Here is a 20,079-nt window from a genome sequence, read left to right as displayed (position 1 = left end):
AAAGCTGACCTAGAAGTAGAACTTACTATATTTAATTCATCGATCTATAGTAGTACGAGGCTTTGCAAATAAAAGAGGATGGATCATGCCATAGATTATTCAAATTTTCTCCTTGTGTTTGCGTATTACACCATTTAGTAATATAAATTTAAAAAAATCAGACCATAAAAAAAAAAAAGGAGACAAGCCCTAGCTAGTTTGGCTCAGGGGATAGAGCGTCAGCCTGCAGACTGAAAGGTCCTGGGTTCGATTCCGGTCAAGGGCACAGGCCTGGGTTGAAGGCTTGATCCCCAGTAGGGGGCTACAGGAAGCAGCCAATCAATGGTTCTCTCTCATCATTGATTTTTCTAACTCTCCCTCTCCCTTCCTCTCTGAAATCAATAAAAAAAAATTTTTTTTAAAAAAGGAGACAAGAATAGTTGAATATAGTAATATCACATCTCTGGAGAAGACCAACTTTTGAAAGCAAGACGGGAAAAAAGACAGATTTAGTTTCATGAAAAATTAACGTTTCCACCCTGGCCAGTGTTCTAAGTGGTTAGAGTGCTGTCCCTCCCCAAGGGTTGTGGGTTCAATTCTGGCTCTAGTCGGGGGGAATGCGGGAGGCAACCACAGCAACAACAAATCTAACATTTCCAAATCTAGAGTATATTAAAGATAAGCAACAGACTAAGAAGAAATATTTGCAGCAAATTTAAGTTAAATTTTTCAATTTAACTTAAATTAAAAGTTAAAATTTTCATCAGATAAGGATCTCTTATAGATAAGTGGGCAAAGAATTCAAACAGCCAAGGCACAAAACAGAAAATATCACCATAAAATAGAAAAATAGTCAATCTTACAAATGAGGAAGTGAAGAAATAAAATGAAGTCACCAGAGTCAAGCTGCTAAATTACTAAAATCAAGTAAGTCGAGTATTGAAGAAATGATTCTATTCTTGCTTTAACTAGTCTGGGAACTTGAACTTTGGAACTTTCCAGTCCGGTGTCAATGCCTGGATACACAACAGACCCAGATAACCTTCTGAAGGACGGAGGAGGAATGTGTGAGTACCCAGACCACCTGACATGCAGTTTCCAGACCATGGTCATCTAGAGAATTATCCTCTCTGACCAATCCAGAGGCGAAGAATGCAGGACTGATTCTTTCCAAGAATGTACTTGTTACTGCAAGAGCCCTCAGCTTTCTTTCTTCTTTGGAACACTGGGTATTGCCTAGTTGTGTTTCCGGTTTGCATACCCTAAGTCCCTTGAATAAATCTTTATTATTTATTTCTAGCAGTAGCCTTCTGACTCTTTTTGAGTTTTTCAACACAGCTAATTAGAAACTACAATTTTAGGAGCTCCAGTGGCGCAATCGGTTAGCGCGCGGTACTTATAAGAAACTACAATTCTAGCCTTGGCCAGGTGGCTCAGTTGGTCCAAAGGGTCCTGGGTTCGATTCCGGTCAAGGGCATGTACCTTGGTTGCAGGCTCCTCCCGGCCTGGGTCCTGGTCAGGCAGGAGGCAACCAATCGACGTGTTTCTCTCACATTGATGTTTCTCTCTGTCTTTCCCTCTCCCACTCTCTCTAGAAAAATCAATGGAAAAATATCCTCGGGTGAGGATTAACAAAAAAGAAAATGTTAGTGGCTGGAAATCTGAGATACCTCTTTTGGAAAGCAGTTTGGCATTTTATATCAAGAGTCGTAAAAAGCCGAAACCGGTTTGGCTCAGTGGATAGAGCGTCGGCCTGCAGACTGAAAGGTCCCAGGTTCGATTCCGGTCAAGGGCATGTACCTGGGTTGCGGGCACATCCCTAGCGGGAGATGTGCAGGAGGCAGCTGATCGATGTCTCTCTCTCATCGATGTTTCTAACTCTCTATCTCTCTCCCTTCCTCTCTGTAAAAAATCAATAAAATATATTTTAAAAAAAAGAGTCGTAAAAATGTTCATATCTTTGGGTGTCAATCATAGTGAAAGAATCCCAAACATGGAAAATGTTAAATAAAGTTGCTTTACAAAAGTATTAGAGAGTGAAACTGGAACAATCTAACTGTCCAGTAATAGGGGAATAATTAAGTAAAACATGGCATGTTCATTTGAAATATTATATAGCCATTTACACTGATAAATACTAGTTATAAAGAAAATGTTCATTTAAAACATTAAATAAAAGTCAAGTTATAATACTGCATATAAATGATGCTTTTGATTATGTTAAAAGTATGAAAAAAGTCTGGAGGGATTTAGTCAAAGATACTAAATGACTGCAGTGGCTATGTGGGATAGTAGAACCAAGAGTAATTTTTCCAAGTGTTCTGTAATATGGTTATATTATGTTAATAATTTAGTTGTTCAAAAAAGAAGTCACTGAAAAACTGGTGAAATCTGAATAAAGTCTGTGGATGCTCCAACACCAATTTCCTGGTTTGATAAGCGCTGCAGTTACATAAGGTACTGGGGAAACTGGGTGAGGGGACATGCGATCTCTCTGCACGACTTTTTCAGCTTTCTGTGAATTTATGATTATTTCAAAGAAAAAAGTTTAAATTTTTTAAAAATTGGAATTATATCTGTGATTTCTTGATTTTTACTGACAAGTTATTTGGGTTTATCTACAACTATTTGAGTGAAGGAGAAGAAAAAGGGTCACTTTCTGATGGAAAGCATCAATAGGCCTCACCTGTGTTGTGGGGACAGCCACCAGCTAGGGCAGTGGGCAGCAGGTAGGCTGGGCCTAGACCTGCACTGGTAAGGGAAGGGAAAAAGACAGGAGAGAGAAGGTGGGAGGGAGGCCTCTACCCTCTTGGAGGAAATGGAACAGAATTAAGCTTTCCAAATAAGAACTAAAACGTAGTTTTGTTTTCCTTTATATCACTTGTGAAATTCGCAGAGAGCGGTTTGAACTGCAATCGCTTGATACTGCTGTCCACTCTGACCTCCCTGTCACACTGCCCCCCCGCTAGGACCTAGGCCTCACCACAGAGCAGGCCCCTTACGTCCAGTTCTCAGCGGTACTTTAGGACCTTTCATACCTTCTCTTCCCCCCGTTTTGCCTGTCAGAACACTTGGGTCTTTCCACACAGAGCTGAGGGGGCTAAGTCTGAAGCTCCTGGGAAAGGGAGACAGTGAATACATGGGTTCCTTCAAGTCTGTTGCCAGCCCTCTGCCTCCTTCTCCCCACTCCACTGTCCTTTGGAGCTTGACCGCCCCCCGACTTCCTTCCAGGAGGAGAGAAAACATATCACTGATATTTGAGTGTTTCAGCCTTTGGAAAACCCAGGCAGCCAAACCAAGTCCTTAAAATGTCACAGACCTAAGAAATAATTTATGGCATGTGGTATCTGTCCTCTTCAGTGGGTGAGGAAACCGAGTCTGGTTTGTGGGACAGAATGGTCTGGTTTATTATCAAGGTACCAGAGGAAAGGTCCTTGGTGAGGAGGGTTCAGTGTGCAGGGCCCAGGACCTCTCATGTGGCATGCCTGGGGTCTCAGAGCAGCCACTGTTTCCTCGTTACCTACAACCCGCTGACCTTGCAGGGGGAGCCACGGTGCGGCCCATGCGATTTCTGGGACCCTCAGCTGCAGAGGAGCCTTTCTGAGCTGGAAAGATCTTAAACAGTGTCTGGTCTAACAACCTGCTGTCTGCACAGGGGTCCACAGAAATGCTCAGGGGATGCTGGGAGGAAAAGAGAAAGTGTTCCTGCACCCACCGGACTACCCAGAGGAACTCGGCTTTCTCTGTCACAGATGAGAGTGTATTTGAAAGAACAAAATCTGCCTCTAAAAGTTTTGCTGCTAAAAAAATTTAACCACAATTTAAAAAATGCAGCTCATGATTTAGCTGAATGTAATTTATTTACTAGTAAAAGATGGTCAACACATGCCAATTTAAGTGAAAGATATATTTTTTCCATTTACTAGTTTTTGAGTACTGAAGAATCACTTAAAGAAATTATGATGTATAATAAAGTATAAAGTATAAATGTATATACTTAAAAATACTCACCTTCCCAGACTCCCAGGCTAGGGGCCATGTGACCCAGTTCTGACCAGTAAAACATGTGGATGTCACCAGATGGAGCTTCAGGAAAAGCACGTGAGGGGGTGGGTTTGGCTGGCCTGCATGTTTGGTCTTCTCCCCGACTTTATCATGAATTTAATCCTAGAGCTGCATCCATCATCTCATGACCAAGAAGCTCAAGCACATGGATGAAGGGCTGACGCACAGGGCGGAACTACCAAAGGGCTGATGGAATTAAAGCTTCCAGGCCCCAGAGGGGGCCCTAGTAAGGTGTTTCTGTTTGGGCATATGTTTTTGCAAAATTTGTGGAAGTAGGATATTTGTAATCACTGAATACTGCTGTTTTCTCCTACTCAGACTTTCCTTCTAACAGACAAGATGTGAAAATTAAGAAGCTGGACAGGTAGATAATTACTGCCAAGCATGGGCAGACCTTCAGATATTATGAAGGTCCCTGGCGTGTGCCCTTTAGTTATATTCTAATCCCTCTTCTGTTCACCAACAGGTCTACTTGTGACAGGCAGCTGGGGCCACCGTGCACTTCAGGGCCACTGGAAACACACTGGCTAACATGGAACTTCTCATCAACACAGTATCGTAACAGAATAGACCAAACCCTCATATGTTATGGCAAACATTCAGGCCATCAATGTCCATCTCTCCTTTCTACTTCAGGACCCCCAACCCCTTCACGTGGTACTTACTCCCAAGTACTCCGTGGTCAGGAGCTTCTCGCCTGAGAGTTCGCCGAGCTGGGGCTGGATCAGTTCGTCTTTGTCCAGATCGGCTTCCATGGTGTCATGGTCCTCCTGTTTCAAAAGAGACACAGGGTGAATGCTCTGGACCCCCTGCCGCAAGTTCCAGCGGGCACTTGCCACAAAATGAGAAGGCCTTAGCCCAACCACAGCAATGCGTGGGGCTGCCTTCTGCTCATGCCTCTCCATGAAGACAAACAGGAGAATGCCAGTCCACCTCTTTAGGAGGCGGGGTGCCTGTTAAACACGTCCACGGCCTCAGCTGGGAAGAGGCTCAATAAGATGCTCAACCTCAACCGTCTTGAACGTATCCATGTTAACATCCTGGTTGTGGCATTATACTATAGTTTTGCAAGCTGTTACCATTGGATGGAACTAGGTAAAAGGCACATAGGATTGTTCTGTCGTATTTTTAACAATTGCATGAGAATCTACAATGATCTCAAAATAAAAGTTCCAACTGTAAAAAGAGAGGAGTTAAAAACAAAATAGCATCTATGAGCTGGTACGCATCTGTGTGTAATCAAATGCCAGCCAGCCTAGCAGCAGCCATAGTCACGGGGGCCCTGTGGTCCTTTCCCACCCCCCGCCAGGACTTGGGCGATTGCACTGTCCTTTGCAGGTTAAATGATAAACATCAGTACAAAACAGACCAGACCGTTGTCCGACCAGGGCACTGACCAAGGAAGGACGGAGTCCATATGAAGTCAGGGAGCTGGCCTGCTGTGGAAGCAGGAAAGGGGGATGGGTGGGCCTTCGAGGAAGCTGGCAGTCCAATCTGGGGGTGGGGAGGGGCTCGTAGAGGGGGTGCCCCAGGTCATCACGCCCTGGTGACCATGGTTCCTGAGATCATCTAACCAATCCTTCCCCTAATTCCTGTCCACTCAACACCCTGTAATTTGGTTCCTCTAAACTTGCCAACAGGAAGAGAAAGCTCTATTCTGCAAACATGAGTACCCTGTTTTATTTTCAAATGAATTTCCAGTCGTTCTGGATGCTCCAGGCTTTTGTGAATTTGATTTACCTGAGTCAGTTTCCAAGGAATCTGAAAGCTCAAATTCCCAGGAGGACGGCCTCTGGGTAGGGCTGTTGGGAGGGAGGGGATGGGGTGGGTGCAGGCCTGTCTCTCCAGGCTCATTTTAGGACAGAGATAGTCAGCGCCATCTGCCACTGCTAGACAGTGTCACCCAGGATGGGCCGTCTGAAGAAAGGGGGATTTGACTTTATTCTAAGTGGTCCCCAAAGGCAGAGCAGAGCCAGCAGGCTCCAGAGCCTTCTCTGTCAGGCAGCCTGTCTCACTGGTGGGAGGGGCTGAGGGGACTCCCACCAGCACACACTGGAGAGCATTTAAATGGTGCCCTCGTATAGAACCATCGAGGAACCTGCTTGCCATTCCCATAGCGCCTTCCATCCTAACTCTTACGACGACGGTGTGGATCCTTCCATCATTATTTTTGTTTGACGTGGAAAACAAGCCTGAGACAGTGACAACTCCATGGTGACAGCCTGGCCTGGGGCTTGGGGCAGCCCCTTTCTGCCCAGGTCTTTTTGGCTTGGCCACTTGGGGCCTGCAGAGGTGCCTGTTTCCGAGGAGGCCCAAGCAGACTCACCAGATTATCTGAGGCCCGAGGGTACCCAGTGCCTGGTCCAGATCAAGGGCCAGACAGTGTGAAGAGGAGGGCCACAGCAGCATTCTGGAGTTCACAGTCTCATCCTGCTCTCTTCCCGTCTCATCCAATCACAGAGAATCCACTCCGATCCACCCTGGAACACCAGGTTCAGGGGCGATCTAACCCCTAGTCCTGACTCATTCGCCATAGCCAGGGCAGAGCCTTCTCCTGCTGCGGCTTCACCTGAGTAGGCAGCTCAGCCAAATGTAGCTACTCACCATCCTGAAATTTCACTCGGGGACCTCAGAGGTAATGCCATCTGTGAGGCCCGGCCTGGGGTCAGCACTGGGACAACTAGGGAAGATTTACACCGTGGCCTCGGCTCGGAGTTCAGTTTACTAAAACACCAACACCTCAGTGATCAGATAGTGTGTGCAATACTTGATTGTTTCAGGAAAACGACTGCTCCTTGTGAACAAAAGCAGTGGGCTCTGTGGTCAGAGTGAGGGCAGGGCGCTCTGGGCAGTGGAGTAGTATTTCAGCTCTTTTCCAGGGAACGAAGCTTTGGAGGCACCGGTTGGGAATGGGCATATGAAGCGCGATTTCACAGAGGGATTGGTGATATGCCACTTCCCTGCCAGGATGGAATGTGAAACGTTAAGAAACAAAGCAAACGTCCACATTCCATTTCAATGGAAAATAAATGGTCAATGGCTAACCTCGGTCAACACTGGCCAAGTATTTCTTTACCCTGGACAAGTACATGTGTGAGACATTCACTTGCCGACCAACCTACACTCATACAAACTAGTGGCCGCAATGAAAGTTCGATGTGTTAACTTGCTCAAAAAACAAGTTCGTAAGAGATTTGTTGAAATATTTATTTTTAGTTAAAAACAAGTTGAAATTTTTCTCATTAAAAGTAGCATATAGTTAAGTTGTGTGTTTTTTTTGTAATTGATAGGCCTTTCCTAACCTCCAACACATAGGACAAGGTACGGGCTTGGTCCCTAATACACAACCCTTCACTAGACATTGACTCGAGTTGCAGCTACTGTGTAAGTGTGGGCACCCCAGCCACCCACTTTACCCTGGCTCTCTACTGGCAAAACACAGGCAAATACCATTGGTGCTTTCAAGAATATCATGTTAATGTTAAAAGCATAAATGTAAGAACACAGGCATGAAAACCATTTTTCAATTGGTAGTTCTTGGTTAAGACAGTTTTGTACCGAGGCTCTAACTTGGAAGCCATGGCTCTTGTCAGCGCTTAGGTTTCCCCATCCATCCATCAAGGTCATCTTGCCGACTCCTTTAAAATCATGGCTTATATTCTCTGATCCTGAAAAGGCATATACTGTATAGATGTAAACAAGTCACTGTCGCCATCTTTCTAGGAAACACTAACACTGGTGAAAAGGAAATGGAGGCATCGCCAGGGCTCCCGAGACTTAACGAGCCACAGTAAACTGAGCTGAGCCAGTGGAGCTGGAAAGTGCAATTGAACAAAGAGACGCAAGAGCTGAATTCAATACTATTCAATCTAATTCCCAGCCCCTCTGGGAAACTATGCGGGAGGGAGGGTCGGGAAGGTGAGGAAACCGGGAGGTGCGGTGGGAAGTGTAAGCAGAGAGCTGACCAAGAGCGATGCCCCTGTGGCAGGCACTTTTGCCAACAGGATCAGAACCACTGAGGATGTATGAGAACTTTCTGCAGTGGGCAAACCTAGGACACATTCAGTGACAATTACTGCTCAAGCATTCCATCTGGGAGAGAGGCAGCTACTTCCCGTTCCTTCCCCAGTTTCCGTGGGAAGGATTCTGCTCCCCTCACTCAAGTGCAGGCAGCTGAGGGTGGCGATGCCCTAGGGCCAGAGCCCATGTGAAAACAGCCACATCGTTAACTTTTCCACAGCCACATCGCTAACTTTTCCGAGCTGCTCTTGAAATGCCAAACGAAACATATTTCGCAATCCACTTAGTGAAGGAAGGAGGTGAGGAATAAGAAAATGCTTCAAGAATAAACGCCTCCTCAGGGTGGGGTTTTAAATACCATTGTTGGAAGGAATTTTACTAAAATTACTGGCCTTTATGTGCTCGAGCAGTGGGCATCAGATTACTGAAGGCAGAGCTTAGGGGTAACTGATTACTTCAAGAAATTAAGAATGCCTCATAAGAAAGGCGCTTGAGGTGAGAGGAATTTAGGTGCTCTAATGCGAAGCTTCCCTGTGGCAGCTCGGTGATCTTATGACACAAGATGCTTAACTGGAGGCCTTAGATACATAATACTCCAGACTAACCAGATTCTAAGCAATTGGCCTGAAAATAAAAGTAAGGTTAACCACTAAATGCATTTGAAAACTCAGATTCTTACAGATATAATGAGGAGAGCAGAATGTATTCAAGTGGTTTTACATATGACAAAAGTACCCAGTGTTTTCGACTTGAAATAATTATGAGACTGCTACGAACAGTTTAAATTTGAGACACCTTAGAACACTGCATTGTAAATCTCACTCTTTGTACAAATAAGAGAAACACACTCCGCATGGGAGAGAAAGGGTGGACAAGGTGACTGGACAGGCAGCGTAGTCAACATATTTTCCCTAGTGCAGCGGTTCTCAACCTGTGGGTCGCGACCCCTTTGGGAGTCGAAAGACTCTTTCACAGGGGTCGCCTAAGACCATCCTGCATATCAGATATTTACATTACGATTCATAACAGTAGCAACATTACAGTTATGAAGTAGCAACGAAAATAATTTTATGGTTGGGTCACAACATGAGGAACTGTATTTAAAGGGCCAGAAGGTTGAGAACCACTGCCCTAGTGGAATGGACCCTTTCCTTCCTTTTGTGCTTTTTCCTGGTGCGCGCGTGCGCGCGCGTGTGTGTGTGTGTGTGTGTGTGTGTGTGTGTGTGTGTGTGTGTCTGTGAAGCAGGTCCTGAATCCTCAAGGACACACCGTGATGCCTGGAAGTTGTTTGGGACAGCAGCTTCCCCATTCACAAAACACACCCAGGTAATGATGGCTGGTCTAACTACCAGTCCCGTTTAGGAAATAACCACATGATAGAAACCAGAGAAACCCCAAGATCTTTACTTCTTTGGTTCTTCTAACCCATTGCTTACCTGCTCAATTTGCTTGCTTAAATGTTTTCTGAGGTCTAAGTGAAACAGCAAGATATATGGTGATAATGGCAAAATGCTCTGTGAAAAGCCACACGTTAAAATATGTAATACACAGACTTGGAGGCTCAACAGGACGGGAAGTGAAAGACAGTAGGAAGCTTTTGTGGGACAAAGAGAGGAAGCAACCATCATCACACCGGCATGATGTGGGACAGAGAGCTAGAAACATCGATGAGAGACAAACATCGACCAGCTGCCTCCTACACACTCCACTTGGGGATGTGCCTGCAACCAGTACATGTCCTTGACCGGAATCGAACCTGGGACCCCTGAGTCTGCAGGCTGATGCTGTATCCACTGAGCCAAACCGGTTAGGGCTAGCAACTTATTTTTTAATATTTAAAAATATTTTTATTGATTTCAGAGAGGAAGTGAGAGGGAGAAAGAGATAGAAACATTAATGATGAGAGAGAATCATTGATCAGCTGCCTCCTGCATGCCCCCTACTGGGAATGGAGCCTGCAGCCCTGGCATGTGCCCTGACTGGGAATCGATCCACAACCTCCTGGTTCAACCACTGAGCCACACCGGCCGGGCAGCAACTTAATTTTATTAGGTGATGAGGGGCATAAAAATGTCTTTTAAAGGATCATGTGAAAGTGTATGCAAATGGGTCAGCCACTTTGGTAAGCAATCTGGCCATATCTAGTAAAGATGAGACCCTTGTGCCCCCTGACTCAGCAATTCAAGGTCTAGCTGTGAACCTCAGAGAAGCGCCCACATGTGTGCACAAGGAAACAGGGACGGGAGCCTCTGTCCCTCAGAAAGGAACGGACAAATGCAGTGGTTCGGTCTTACAATGGAACACCACACAGTGCTTAATGGATGAACTCGGCAGCATGTATTGGTACGAGTAAATCTCTAACAGGTAATGTTGAATGAAGAAAGCAAGTTGGTAAGTGAATTGTACAGTATTGTGCCACCTGTGTAAAATTAAAGACCATAAACTAAAGTGTATATTGTTTACCGAAACAAAGATATTATAAAAGCCCAGAATCGCCCGTAGAATTTACACGAACTTCAGGACAGCAGTTAATTCTGGGGAGGGGAGGATGGCAGGAGGAGGAAGGAACAGGTCCCCACCTGTTCTATTACCTTCTGCAATGTTGAAAATGTCCCCCAATTTAGAAATGAAGTGTTCATGTCCCTGGATGACTTGAGCTTTAGGAAGAGCCACATGCAGGACAAGCTGGGAAGGGAAGAGACTGAGGCTGGGCAACCAGTAGAGGGGAGACGAGGCAAAGCCAGCAAGTGGAGTAGAAAAGGAAATGAAGATGAAGAGGAAAGTGACCCTCAGAATGATGAGCCCGAGTCTGGAGGGAGAAGGAACAACCACAGATCGCTTAACCGCCTACAGAAGGGAGCCTGGGATGATCGGCAGTTGCCTAACCTCAGTGCTGGTTCACGCCCCCATGAGATTTACATCTGTTTGTTGAACATGTATCAGGGGTGTTGGACTGAGCTGAGCGCTGCTCTTGTTCATGGCAGTTAGGAATTGGCCCATTTAGGGACACCAAGGCTTGTACATGGCAGAGTCAGGACCCAACTAGGGACCCTGATTCAAATGCTGCCTCAGCCTCGAAATCATGAGATCCACAGGCCACCTGGTCCCAGTGCCTCAAAGCTCAGTTCAAGTACAGGAGTGGCAAGGGCCGCTCGTGACTCCCTGAATTCACCTGGCAGTTTTATTTTTCATTGTGAAAATCGGCACTCTGAGTGACCACTTAACGTCACTTTTCAGTTAATAACTTCTAACAGCTTCTCTCCTCTCTCAGAATAAGGCCCTATGCTTCCCAGGGCTCCAGGTGACCTGACCTTAGTGACCGTCTCTGATTCCATATCCTATTCCCACTTCTTGCTGTTCCTAGAATTCCTCCAAAATGCTTCTACCTCATGGCCTTGACCTGTGCTGCTCCCACTGTCCACCATGCAGCCCACTCCCTCACACCTTCCTCCTTTACTGCTCTGCAGGGTACATGTCACCATTTGACACATATTACTATTGGCTTATTTGTGTGAGGTCTGCTTTCTCCCGGCAGAATATCTATGTTGCTTATTGCTATATCCCTAGATAGAGTGTCAGGCCTAGAACAGTGCCGACAGCTTCTGGCAATAGGAACATGAGGAGTCAGTCAATTCCCCTCTACAGAAATCAAGTGTGACCAATTCATTAAAAACCACCATTTCAGGGCAATGGGAAGATGACCACTGACAGAGAACAGCTTGAGAAGTGTTTGCTCACTGGGGAAGAGCTATTAAAATTAGGCAAGAAGGTGCATTCATGGTCTCTGTGCCTGGGCGAGTTCCCACCTATTTCAGGCAGGAAAACCCACAGCTGTACCGGTTGAAGGTGTGGACTTGGTGGAGGACAAGCAGCAGAGCAACTGTAAATGGGGTGGGGGCGGGGGAGGGGGGCGGAGTTGTCTCTGGAAGCAAGACCAGTGGAAGGACTGAGATGATAAAACACCCTGCACCCCCAACAGGCTGCTAACTGTGCAGAGAACTCCAGGGAGCCCTGAGAAATGAAAAGCTTGGAGAAACTTGCAAATTTTCTGTGATTTTCATTGTATTCCCCAACCTCCACAGTTTAAGTGGCAGAGGTGGAAACCTTATTGGCTTGAGGTATGTAAATACAATCTCTGCCCAGATCTCTCCACAGTGAAACTATGTGGAGAGACCAGAAGGGCAGGGAGATAATAAGCAGAGATACCCGGGCTGCATACCACAGTGGAGAGAAGTGCACAGACCAGGCAAGCTAACTGCATGCTGAACAAAACAGCAGAATACAACATAACCCAGAGGCACTACAACATCAGCGACTATGCTACTATGCCTGCTTTCCAAACAAAGGCATCACTAGACATGGTCAAGAAACAGAAGTGTAACCCGTACTCAGGAAAAATAAAGCAGCAAGTAGAACTAGTTTTGAGTGGGCCCAGACAAGCACTTCAAAGCACCTATTATCAAAATATTTAAAGAATTAAAGAGAAATGTGCTCAAGAGTTAACAGAAAATATACTAAGAATGAGTGAGAAACAGGAAATCTCACTCAGTGGGGAAATGGACACTCTTAAAAGGGAACCAAATGGGGATTTGAGAGCTGAGAGAATAATAACGGAAATGAAATTTCAGTGGATGTTGCTCAGTGGTGGATAGGAGATGCCAGAAGCATCAGTTAATGGGAAAAAGATCAACAGGAAGTAATGGGCTCAAAGAACAGAGAGAAGAAACACGAAGAAAAATGAAGAAAGCTTCTAAGAGCTGTACTCAGTATTGAGTATTCTAATATGTGTGTAATTGGATTTCAAGGAGAGAAGAGAGAGAAAGGGACCAAAAAAATACTTGAATAAATGGTAAACCCTTCCCAAATTTGGTGAAAACCTGTAACTTTCAGACCAAAGAAACTAAATGAACCCTAAAAAGGATAAATACAAAGAAAACCACACCTAGGCACATCAAATTGCTGGGAGCCAAAGATAAGGAGAAATTCTTAAGTAACAAGAGAAAAACAACTCATCACATACAGAGAAACAATGATGAATAACAAATAATAGCTGGATTCTCCTCAGAAACAATGGATAGAATGACATATTCAAAGTGTTAGGGAAAAACCTGTTGACCAAGGGGTCTAACTCCAGTGGAAGTATTCTTTAAAAACGCAGGTGAAATAGAGACAGTCCCAAATTTTGGGGGGGGTTGTTTTGTTAATTCTCACCCAAGGATATTTTTTCCATTGATTTTTCAGAGAATGGAAGGGAGGGAGGGAAGGAGGGAGGGAGGGAGGGAAGAGAGAGAGAGAAAGAAAGAGAGAGAGAAACATTGATGTGAGAGAGACAATTGATGGTTGCTTCCCACCTGCACCCTGACTGGGGCTGGGGATCAAACCTGCAATCCAGGTATGTGCCCTTGACCAGAAGCAAATGGAAAAATATCCTTGGGTGAGGATTTTAAAAAATTTTAACATAAAAGAAGGCAGGAAGAATAGAGGAACAAACACATGATAAACCGAAATCAGATGGCAAATAGCAAGATTAAACATTACACTAAATGTTAGATTTTTATCTCACATCATACACAAACATTAATTAAAAATGATCCTAGATCTAAATTAAAAGCTAACGCTAAAAAACTCTTAGAGAGAAAGACAGAGCAAGTCTCTGCAACGCTGATTTAGGCCAGTGGCCATCAACTGGGTATGCTTTTGCCTCCCAGGGGACATTCAGCAATGTCTGGAACACTTGGTTTTCACAACTTTGGAGTGGGGTGGATAACACTCGCGTCTACGGGGTGGAGGCCAGGGATGCTGTTAAACATCTCACAATGCACAGGACAGCCCTACCACCAAGAAGTATCTGGTCAAAATGACAACAGTGCCCAAGTTGATAAACTCTGGGTTGAGCCAAGGCAGAATGCACTTAAGTATAAGGATTTATCAAATAGGTCAAAACTAGAAATCTACATGCCTCACTACAAAAAGGTACTATTATTCCAAAAATCTGTGATAACAGGGAAAAGCCACGAACTGCTTTGGTATTTACAAAAAATTAGATAAGAAAAGGTTTACTGTAGAGCATTGGTCAACCATGTCAGCATGTTTCTATGGAAACAGATGTTGGACAAGAAGGTGTGTAAATGCCTGAGAATCATCAGGTGTCTCTGAGCTGTACCTTGTTTTGAGCCCTCGGACGTCTATCCCCATAGAAACCAGTGGAAATGAGGGCAGTGGCCGTGAGCCAGCCTGTCGGGCAGTTCATCCCAGCCAAGGTCTGACAGCACAGGAGCCATGTTATGGAAATAAATGAATTTAGAGCGAGGAAAAAGGCAAAAGCTTTAATTGGGAACACTTTTTTTATGGACTTGGTTAAATAATGGAAAGGCCCAGCAAGTGATGCAGACAATTAGGTAATGGAATTAAAAGTGTGTCTGCACCGTGCCAAGCAAGCTGACCACTGTGGGGCCCAGCAGGGCAGTTCATGGAGAACTGCTTGCCGCTGGCTCTTGAACATGTATCTGAAGCAGTGTCAGGCGGGTCAGCTGTCCCACAGGTCATGTAGGAAGGTGGCCGGGGAGAAGGGAGGCACGGCCCAAGTACTCCACAATGGCAAGGGCACTTGAGGGAAGCCTGCTCAGGAATCAGGGGGCTCTAGGTCCCACCAACTTCTGTTTCAGCCAGATAACGGCATGTGCCCTCAGTTCATAAAATCAAGTTTCACCCTACACATGTCATGCACCCCACCCCAAGCCCGGGTTCCCCATTTTTATTACAGGCATCACCACCATCCCATCTATCTGGGGTCCAAGGTTCCAGCCTTCAGTGCCTAATGATGTGCCTGTCAGTTACCCATTCCTGCCGGTTTTGCCCTCCAGGAGCCTCTGCCAGCAGCCAAGGCTAACCTCACTCCCACTGAGTATGCAACGGAAGAGGGCAGGCGCACAGGCTCGCACACCTGCCAGGGTTTGAATCTCAGTTCCACCAATTTCTGCCCCTGTCACAAGTTTCTGAACCTCCCTAAACTTTGGTTTCTTGTCCATAAAATAGGGCAAGAAACAGACCCCACTGGGCGGAGGGGCATGAGGAATAGACGAAAGGAAGCTCGTTAAGCTCCTGCCCTGGCCTGCACATAGCAAGCTAAGGATTCCTAAGCTTCCTGGGTCTGCAGTTAAGTGAACACTGACACCAGATGAATCTTCCTAAGGCACAGTTCTGTTCGCAGCCCTCCTGGGCTCGCAATTCCTCAGTGGTTCTCCATTTCTGCAGCCTGGCTCCAGATCACCATTCTAGCCTTGCCTGCCACCCTGCACTCTGTGTGCCCCAAGCTGAGGCCAAGGTGAACCATCCTTGGTTGGTGTCAGGCCCATGCTCCCAGCTCATGGCATTCCTTGGCTGGGATGCCCACCCTCTCTTATTTGCTATGTGTTTTGTTTTGTTTTTTAATCCACACCTAAGGATATGTTTACTTATTTTAGAGAGAGAGGGACGGAGAGAGAGAGAAACATCAATGTGGGAGAAAAACACTCATCAGTTGCCTTTCATACATGCCCCAACCAGGGATGGAACCACAACCTGGGCATGTGCCCTGACAGGGAATCAAACCTACCATCTTTCGGTATATAGGACGATACTCCATCCAACTAAGCCACCTGGCCAGGGCTGCTATGTTTTGTGTGGTTTTTGTTTGTTTTTTAACTAAGTGCTCCTATTGATTTTTTATCTTTTAATATATTTTTTATTGATTTCAGAGAGGACGGGAGAGGCAGACAGAGATAGAAACATCAATGATGAGAGAATTATTGATTGGCTAACTCCTGCACGCCTCCTACTGGGGATTGAACCTACAACCTGGGCATGTGCCCTGACTGGGAATTGAACCATGACCTCCTACTTCATAGGTCGACACTCAACCATTGAGAAACACTGGCCAGGTAGGGCTGCTATGTTTTTAAATAAAAGTTCCTTTTGAAAGACTTTGTCCTTTATCAGTTGGGGTGAGTATGAAGGGGATCAATGACCCAGATGACCAGATATGAGCAGCAGCAATGGTGGGATGGAGGAAGCAGGAAAATCACAGGGAAGGTCTGAGACCACACAAGGTCCCTGAGCTCCTTCATGCTTGCAGTCCACTTCAGGGAGAAAGGGGAGGTGAGGCTGAAAGTTTGGGAGGGCCAGGCTCGTAGCCTCCTGGGTTAACCCTGTCTTTTATTTTCTCTGTTCTAATGCTCTGACCTCTGGGGCCTTCCTGACCCTGGAAGGACCACCTCTCCCAGAGCTAGCCAACTCCTGGAGATAGTAAACCACTCACTTGGGAGCACACCTTTCAAATGCAAACCAACCAATCCAGAGCCACACCCAACCACCAGACTCACACTCTGGGCCATTATCCACCTGCCCTCATCACCCAGGCCAGAGACCAGACAACCAGAGACAGCCTTCTTGCCCAGAGCCCACTGAAACCATTTGAACTAGTCAGTCCTAAATCAGCTCCCCTGTCTTGCCCATTCCTTCCCACAGAAACCACAACAAAGGCCGTTGGCCACATGGCCGTGGTGCTCCCCGTGCAGTCCCCAGGATGAGGCACGCCCTTGCCTCTTGGGGACTGTAACAAACTAGCTCTTCAAAGCCGATTGTCTTCTGATCTGTTAGCCTTACTGAACCTCAGATCTTCTATTAATACACGTTATTTTACAATGCCTGAGGCTGCATGCTCATTGAGTGCTTCTCTCTGGCACCCATGCTCCCACCAGAGCCAGAGCAAAATGGGATGCCAGGTGCAGGGACACTGGTACTTAGCGTGGTTCTCTGCAGCCAGGCATGGGAACCTAAAGCTGATGACAGCGCCGATGTATGAACGATGATGATATAATCACCATGACAGCAATAACGGAGCTAACATTCACCAAGGGCTTACAATGGCCCAGGAACCATGCCAAGTGCTTTGATGTTAATTATCCTCAGTGAAGCCAGATTCAGTTCTACTGCCTGAGGCTGCCTTTTCTTTGGATACTGAGGGCCTTGTATTGGTAAATGCAGAGAGCATCATATTAAGTTTTACCTTGAAAAGGAGTGACATGGAATTTTTTTTAAAGGAACAGGACCGAGCCCTAGCCAGGTGGCTCAGTTGGTTGGAGCATCATCCTGTACACCAAAAAAAAATAAAAAAAAAAAAAAAAAAAAAAAAAAGTTGGCGGTTCAATTCCCCGTTGGGGTACATACTTAGGTTGTGGGTGTGAACCACTGGGGAACATACGGCAGGCAACCAGTCGATGTTTCTCTCACACCGATGTTTCTCTCTCTCTCTCTCAAAAAGAAAAAGTCAATAAAAACATATCCTTGGTGAGAATTTAAAAAGAAAAAAGGAACAAGACCCAGTTTTCTGCTTTCTACACTGATGCTTTAGGAAATACGGTTAAGAGGAAGGCAAGGAAAGGTCCAGCCTTCCTGTGTCACAGTCAACCACACGGGAGGGTCACTGGGTCTGAGTTTACAGCAGCCACTTGGGGGAGGGGGGGCGAGTCAGTGGCAGACGCACCCACCAGATCCTCCTCCTTCTGGCACCTGATCAGCTTCCTCTCCTCAGAGTATGTACATAGGACACTGGGCCAGGTGGAAGGGGTGGAGGCAGAAGAACTGATAAGACAAACACACACAGACATCCCCCCCCAAAAAAACTATTGCAGCTCCTAGGAAAAGACAAAAAACTGTATCTATTTTATGAAGAGAAACTTTTTTAAAAAAAATATATTTTATTGAGTTTTTACAGAGAGGAAAGGAGAGAGACAGAGCGTTAGAAACATCGATGAGAGAGAAACATCGACCAGCCGCCTCCTGCACACTCCCCACTGGGGAAGTGCCCGCAACGAAGGTACATGCGCTCGACCGGAATCGAACCTGGGACCCTTCAGTCCGCAGGCCGACGCTCTATCCACTGAGCCAAACTGGTTTCGGCTATGAAGAGAAACTTTTAATGTCCAAACTCATAAATATTGTATACAACAAAACTGTAAACCAATGGTTCTCAAAGTGTGGTCTGGGGAAACTCTGGAGGTCTCAAGACCTGTTCAGGGGTCTATAAAGTCTAAATTATGTTCACAATAGTATATTATTATTATACTAGAGGTCTGGTGCATGAATTCATGGATGGATGGGGTCCCTCGGTCTGGCTGGTGATCGGGGCCAATTGGAGCCATCTAGCCCAGTCCGGGGTGGGGAGGGACCGCGGGAGGTTGGCAGGCTGTGGGAGGTTGGCTGTGGGAGTGTACTGACCACCAGGAGGCAGCTCCTGCATTGAGCATCTGCCCCCTGATGGTCAAGTGCACATCATAGTGACCGGTCGACCAGTTGTTTGGTCAACTGGTCATAACGGTCGCTTAGGCTTTTATATACACTGAGTGGCCAGATTATTATGCCTACCTGACATTTGTAGGCAAATTAGCTATAATTTCACGCTGAAGTTGCTAGAGGGCCAGATCATTATAGTTATAATAATCTGGCCGGTCATAATAATCTGGCCACTCAGTGTATATAGATATCATATATAATAGGTGTATGTATTTGTTATAATATATACAGATGTATATATTTATTAAAATATATACATAAAATAATATCGTTATTTTAATGTAATAAGATCTGTCTTTTTCACTCTCTTATCTACTGAGGTTTTCTGGAGGCTATGTGACCAGTGGTGCTATGACCCTATAGCTAATGTAATGTATGCTTCAGTATCCCTGTTTTCTGATTTTCATAGCTAAGTTTGTTCTCAATAATTCTACTGTGCTTTTCCTGGCCATCTTTAGTTATATCTACTATAACTGCTATGCTTCATTATCACCCAATAAATCATTATTTTGAAATCTTGAAGTTTTCCTTTTTCCTATGCAGAAATAGGCTAGAAGTACACTTACTGTTTTATTTTACAATAGTATTTTTATAATCAAAACAAACTTTTCCAAGTTTTTAAAATATCTCTAAAACTGTTACTATTTAGAAATTTAATACTCATGTGGCCCTGGCTGATGTGGCTCAGTTGGTTGGATCTATGCACTGAAGGATCACGGGTTTGATTCCCAGTCAAGGCACATACCCAGGTTGCAGGTTTGATACCCTGATTGATGTTTCTCTCTCACATTGATGTTTCTCCTTCTCTCTCTCTCTCTCTCTCTCTCTCTCTCTCTCTCTCTCTCTCTCTCTCTCTCTCTCTCTCTCTCCATCTCTCTCTCTCTCTCCTCTTTCCTTTCTCTCTAGAATCAATAAAAAACATATCCTCGGGTGAGGATTAAAAAGAAAATGAAGACTCATTGATTCTAAAATAAAAGACAAGAAAATTTGTTCATAATACCTTTTTCCTATGGTTTTAAGACTGGATCACTGGCTTATAAAAGGGAGAGCAGAGGACTTGCTTTCTTTTTTCCTTTTTAAAAATATATTCTATTGATTTCTTACAGAGAGGAAGGGAGAGGGATAGAGTTAAAAACATCGATGAGAGAGAAACATCCATCAGCTGCCTCCTGCACACCTCCCACTGGGGATGTGCCCACAACCAAGGAACATGCCCTTGACCAGAATCGAACCTGGGACCTTTCAGTCTGCAGGCCGACGCTCTATCCACTGAGCCAAACTGGTTAGGGCAGGAGTTGCTTTCTTAACCTAAAGCTGCATCACTGATGGAAAGATGCTGAGAAAGTGAAACTGACTCATCAGAAAGTTCTGTGACTTAGGAGGGGAGGAAGCTGTTCCAAGGGCAAAACTGCAGATAAAAGACAGAAATATGATGGACACTATCTTTCCCTGTTTTATAAATGTCAATAATTTACTGCTGGGGTCCAACCCCAGCAGGTCCAGGGGTCCCCAAAGGTGTGGACGGACTCAGCAAAGAAGGAATGACACAGAGACAGTGTTCAGTTGATCAGCAGCCTAGCCAGGATCTCTAGCCACAATCTCCAGCCAGGTTCTGTGTCCATGTTCTCTTGCTAGGCTCTCCAGGTTCTCCAGCCAGGTTCTGTAGCCATGTTCCCTCGGTAG

The 20,079-nt window shown here is 45.4% G+C and overlaps 1 protein-coding gene across 1 annotated transcript in view; it reads right to left on the bottom strand.

The window, feature by feature from the left end:
• The window catches only part of ARMC9 (armadillo repeat containing 9), a 98,318-nt gene that overhangs the window by 20,621 nt on the left and 57,618 nt on the right, over positions 1-20,079 (bottom strand). The window contains exon 19 of the mRNA XM_006760415.2: positions 4,710-4,814. Within this exon, the coding sequence (XP_006760478.1) occupies positions 4,710-4,814 (105 nt within the window). The remainder of the gene's footprint in view (positions 1-4,709; positions 4,815-20,079) is intronic.

The sequence above is a fragment of the Myotis davidii genome, unplaced genomic scaffold, assembly GCF_000327345.1.
Source record: "Myotis davidii unplaced genomic scaffold, ASM32734v1 scaffold370, whole genome shotgun sequence".
In the NCBI taxonomy this organism is placed as follows: Eukaryota; Metazoa; Chordata; class Mammalia; order Chiroptera; family Vespertilionidae; genus Myotis; species Myotis davidii.
The sequence above is the reverse complement of the archived record's forward strand: the minus strand, read 5'-3'. Positions and strand labels throughout refer to the sequence as shown.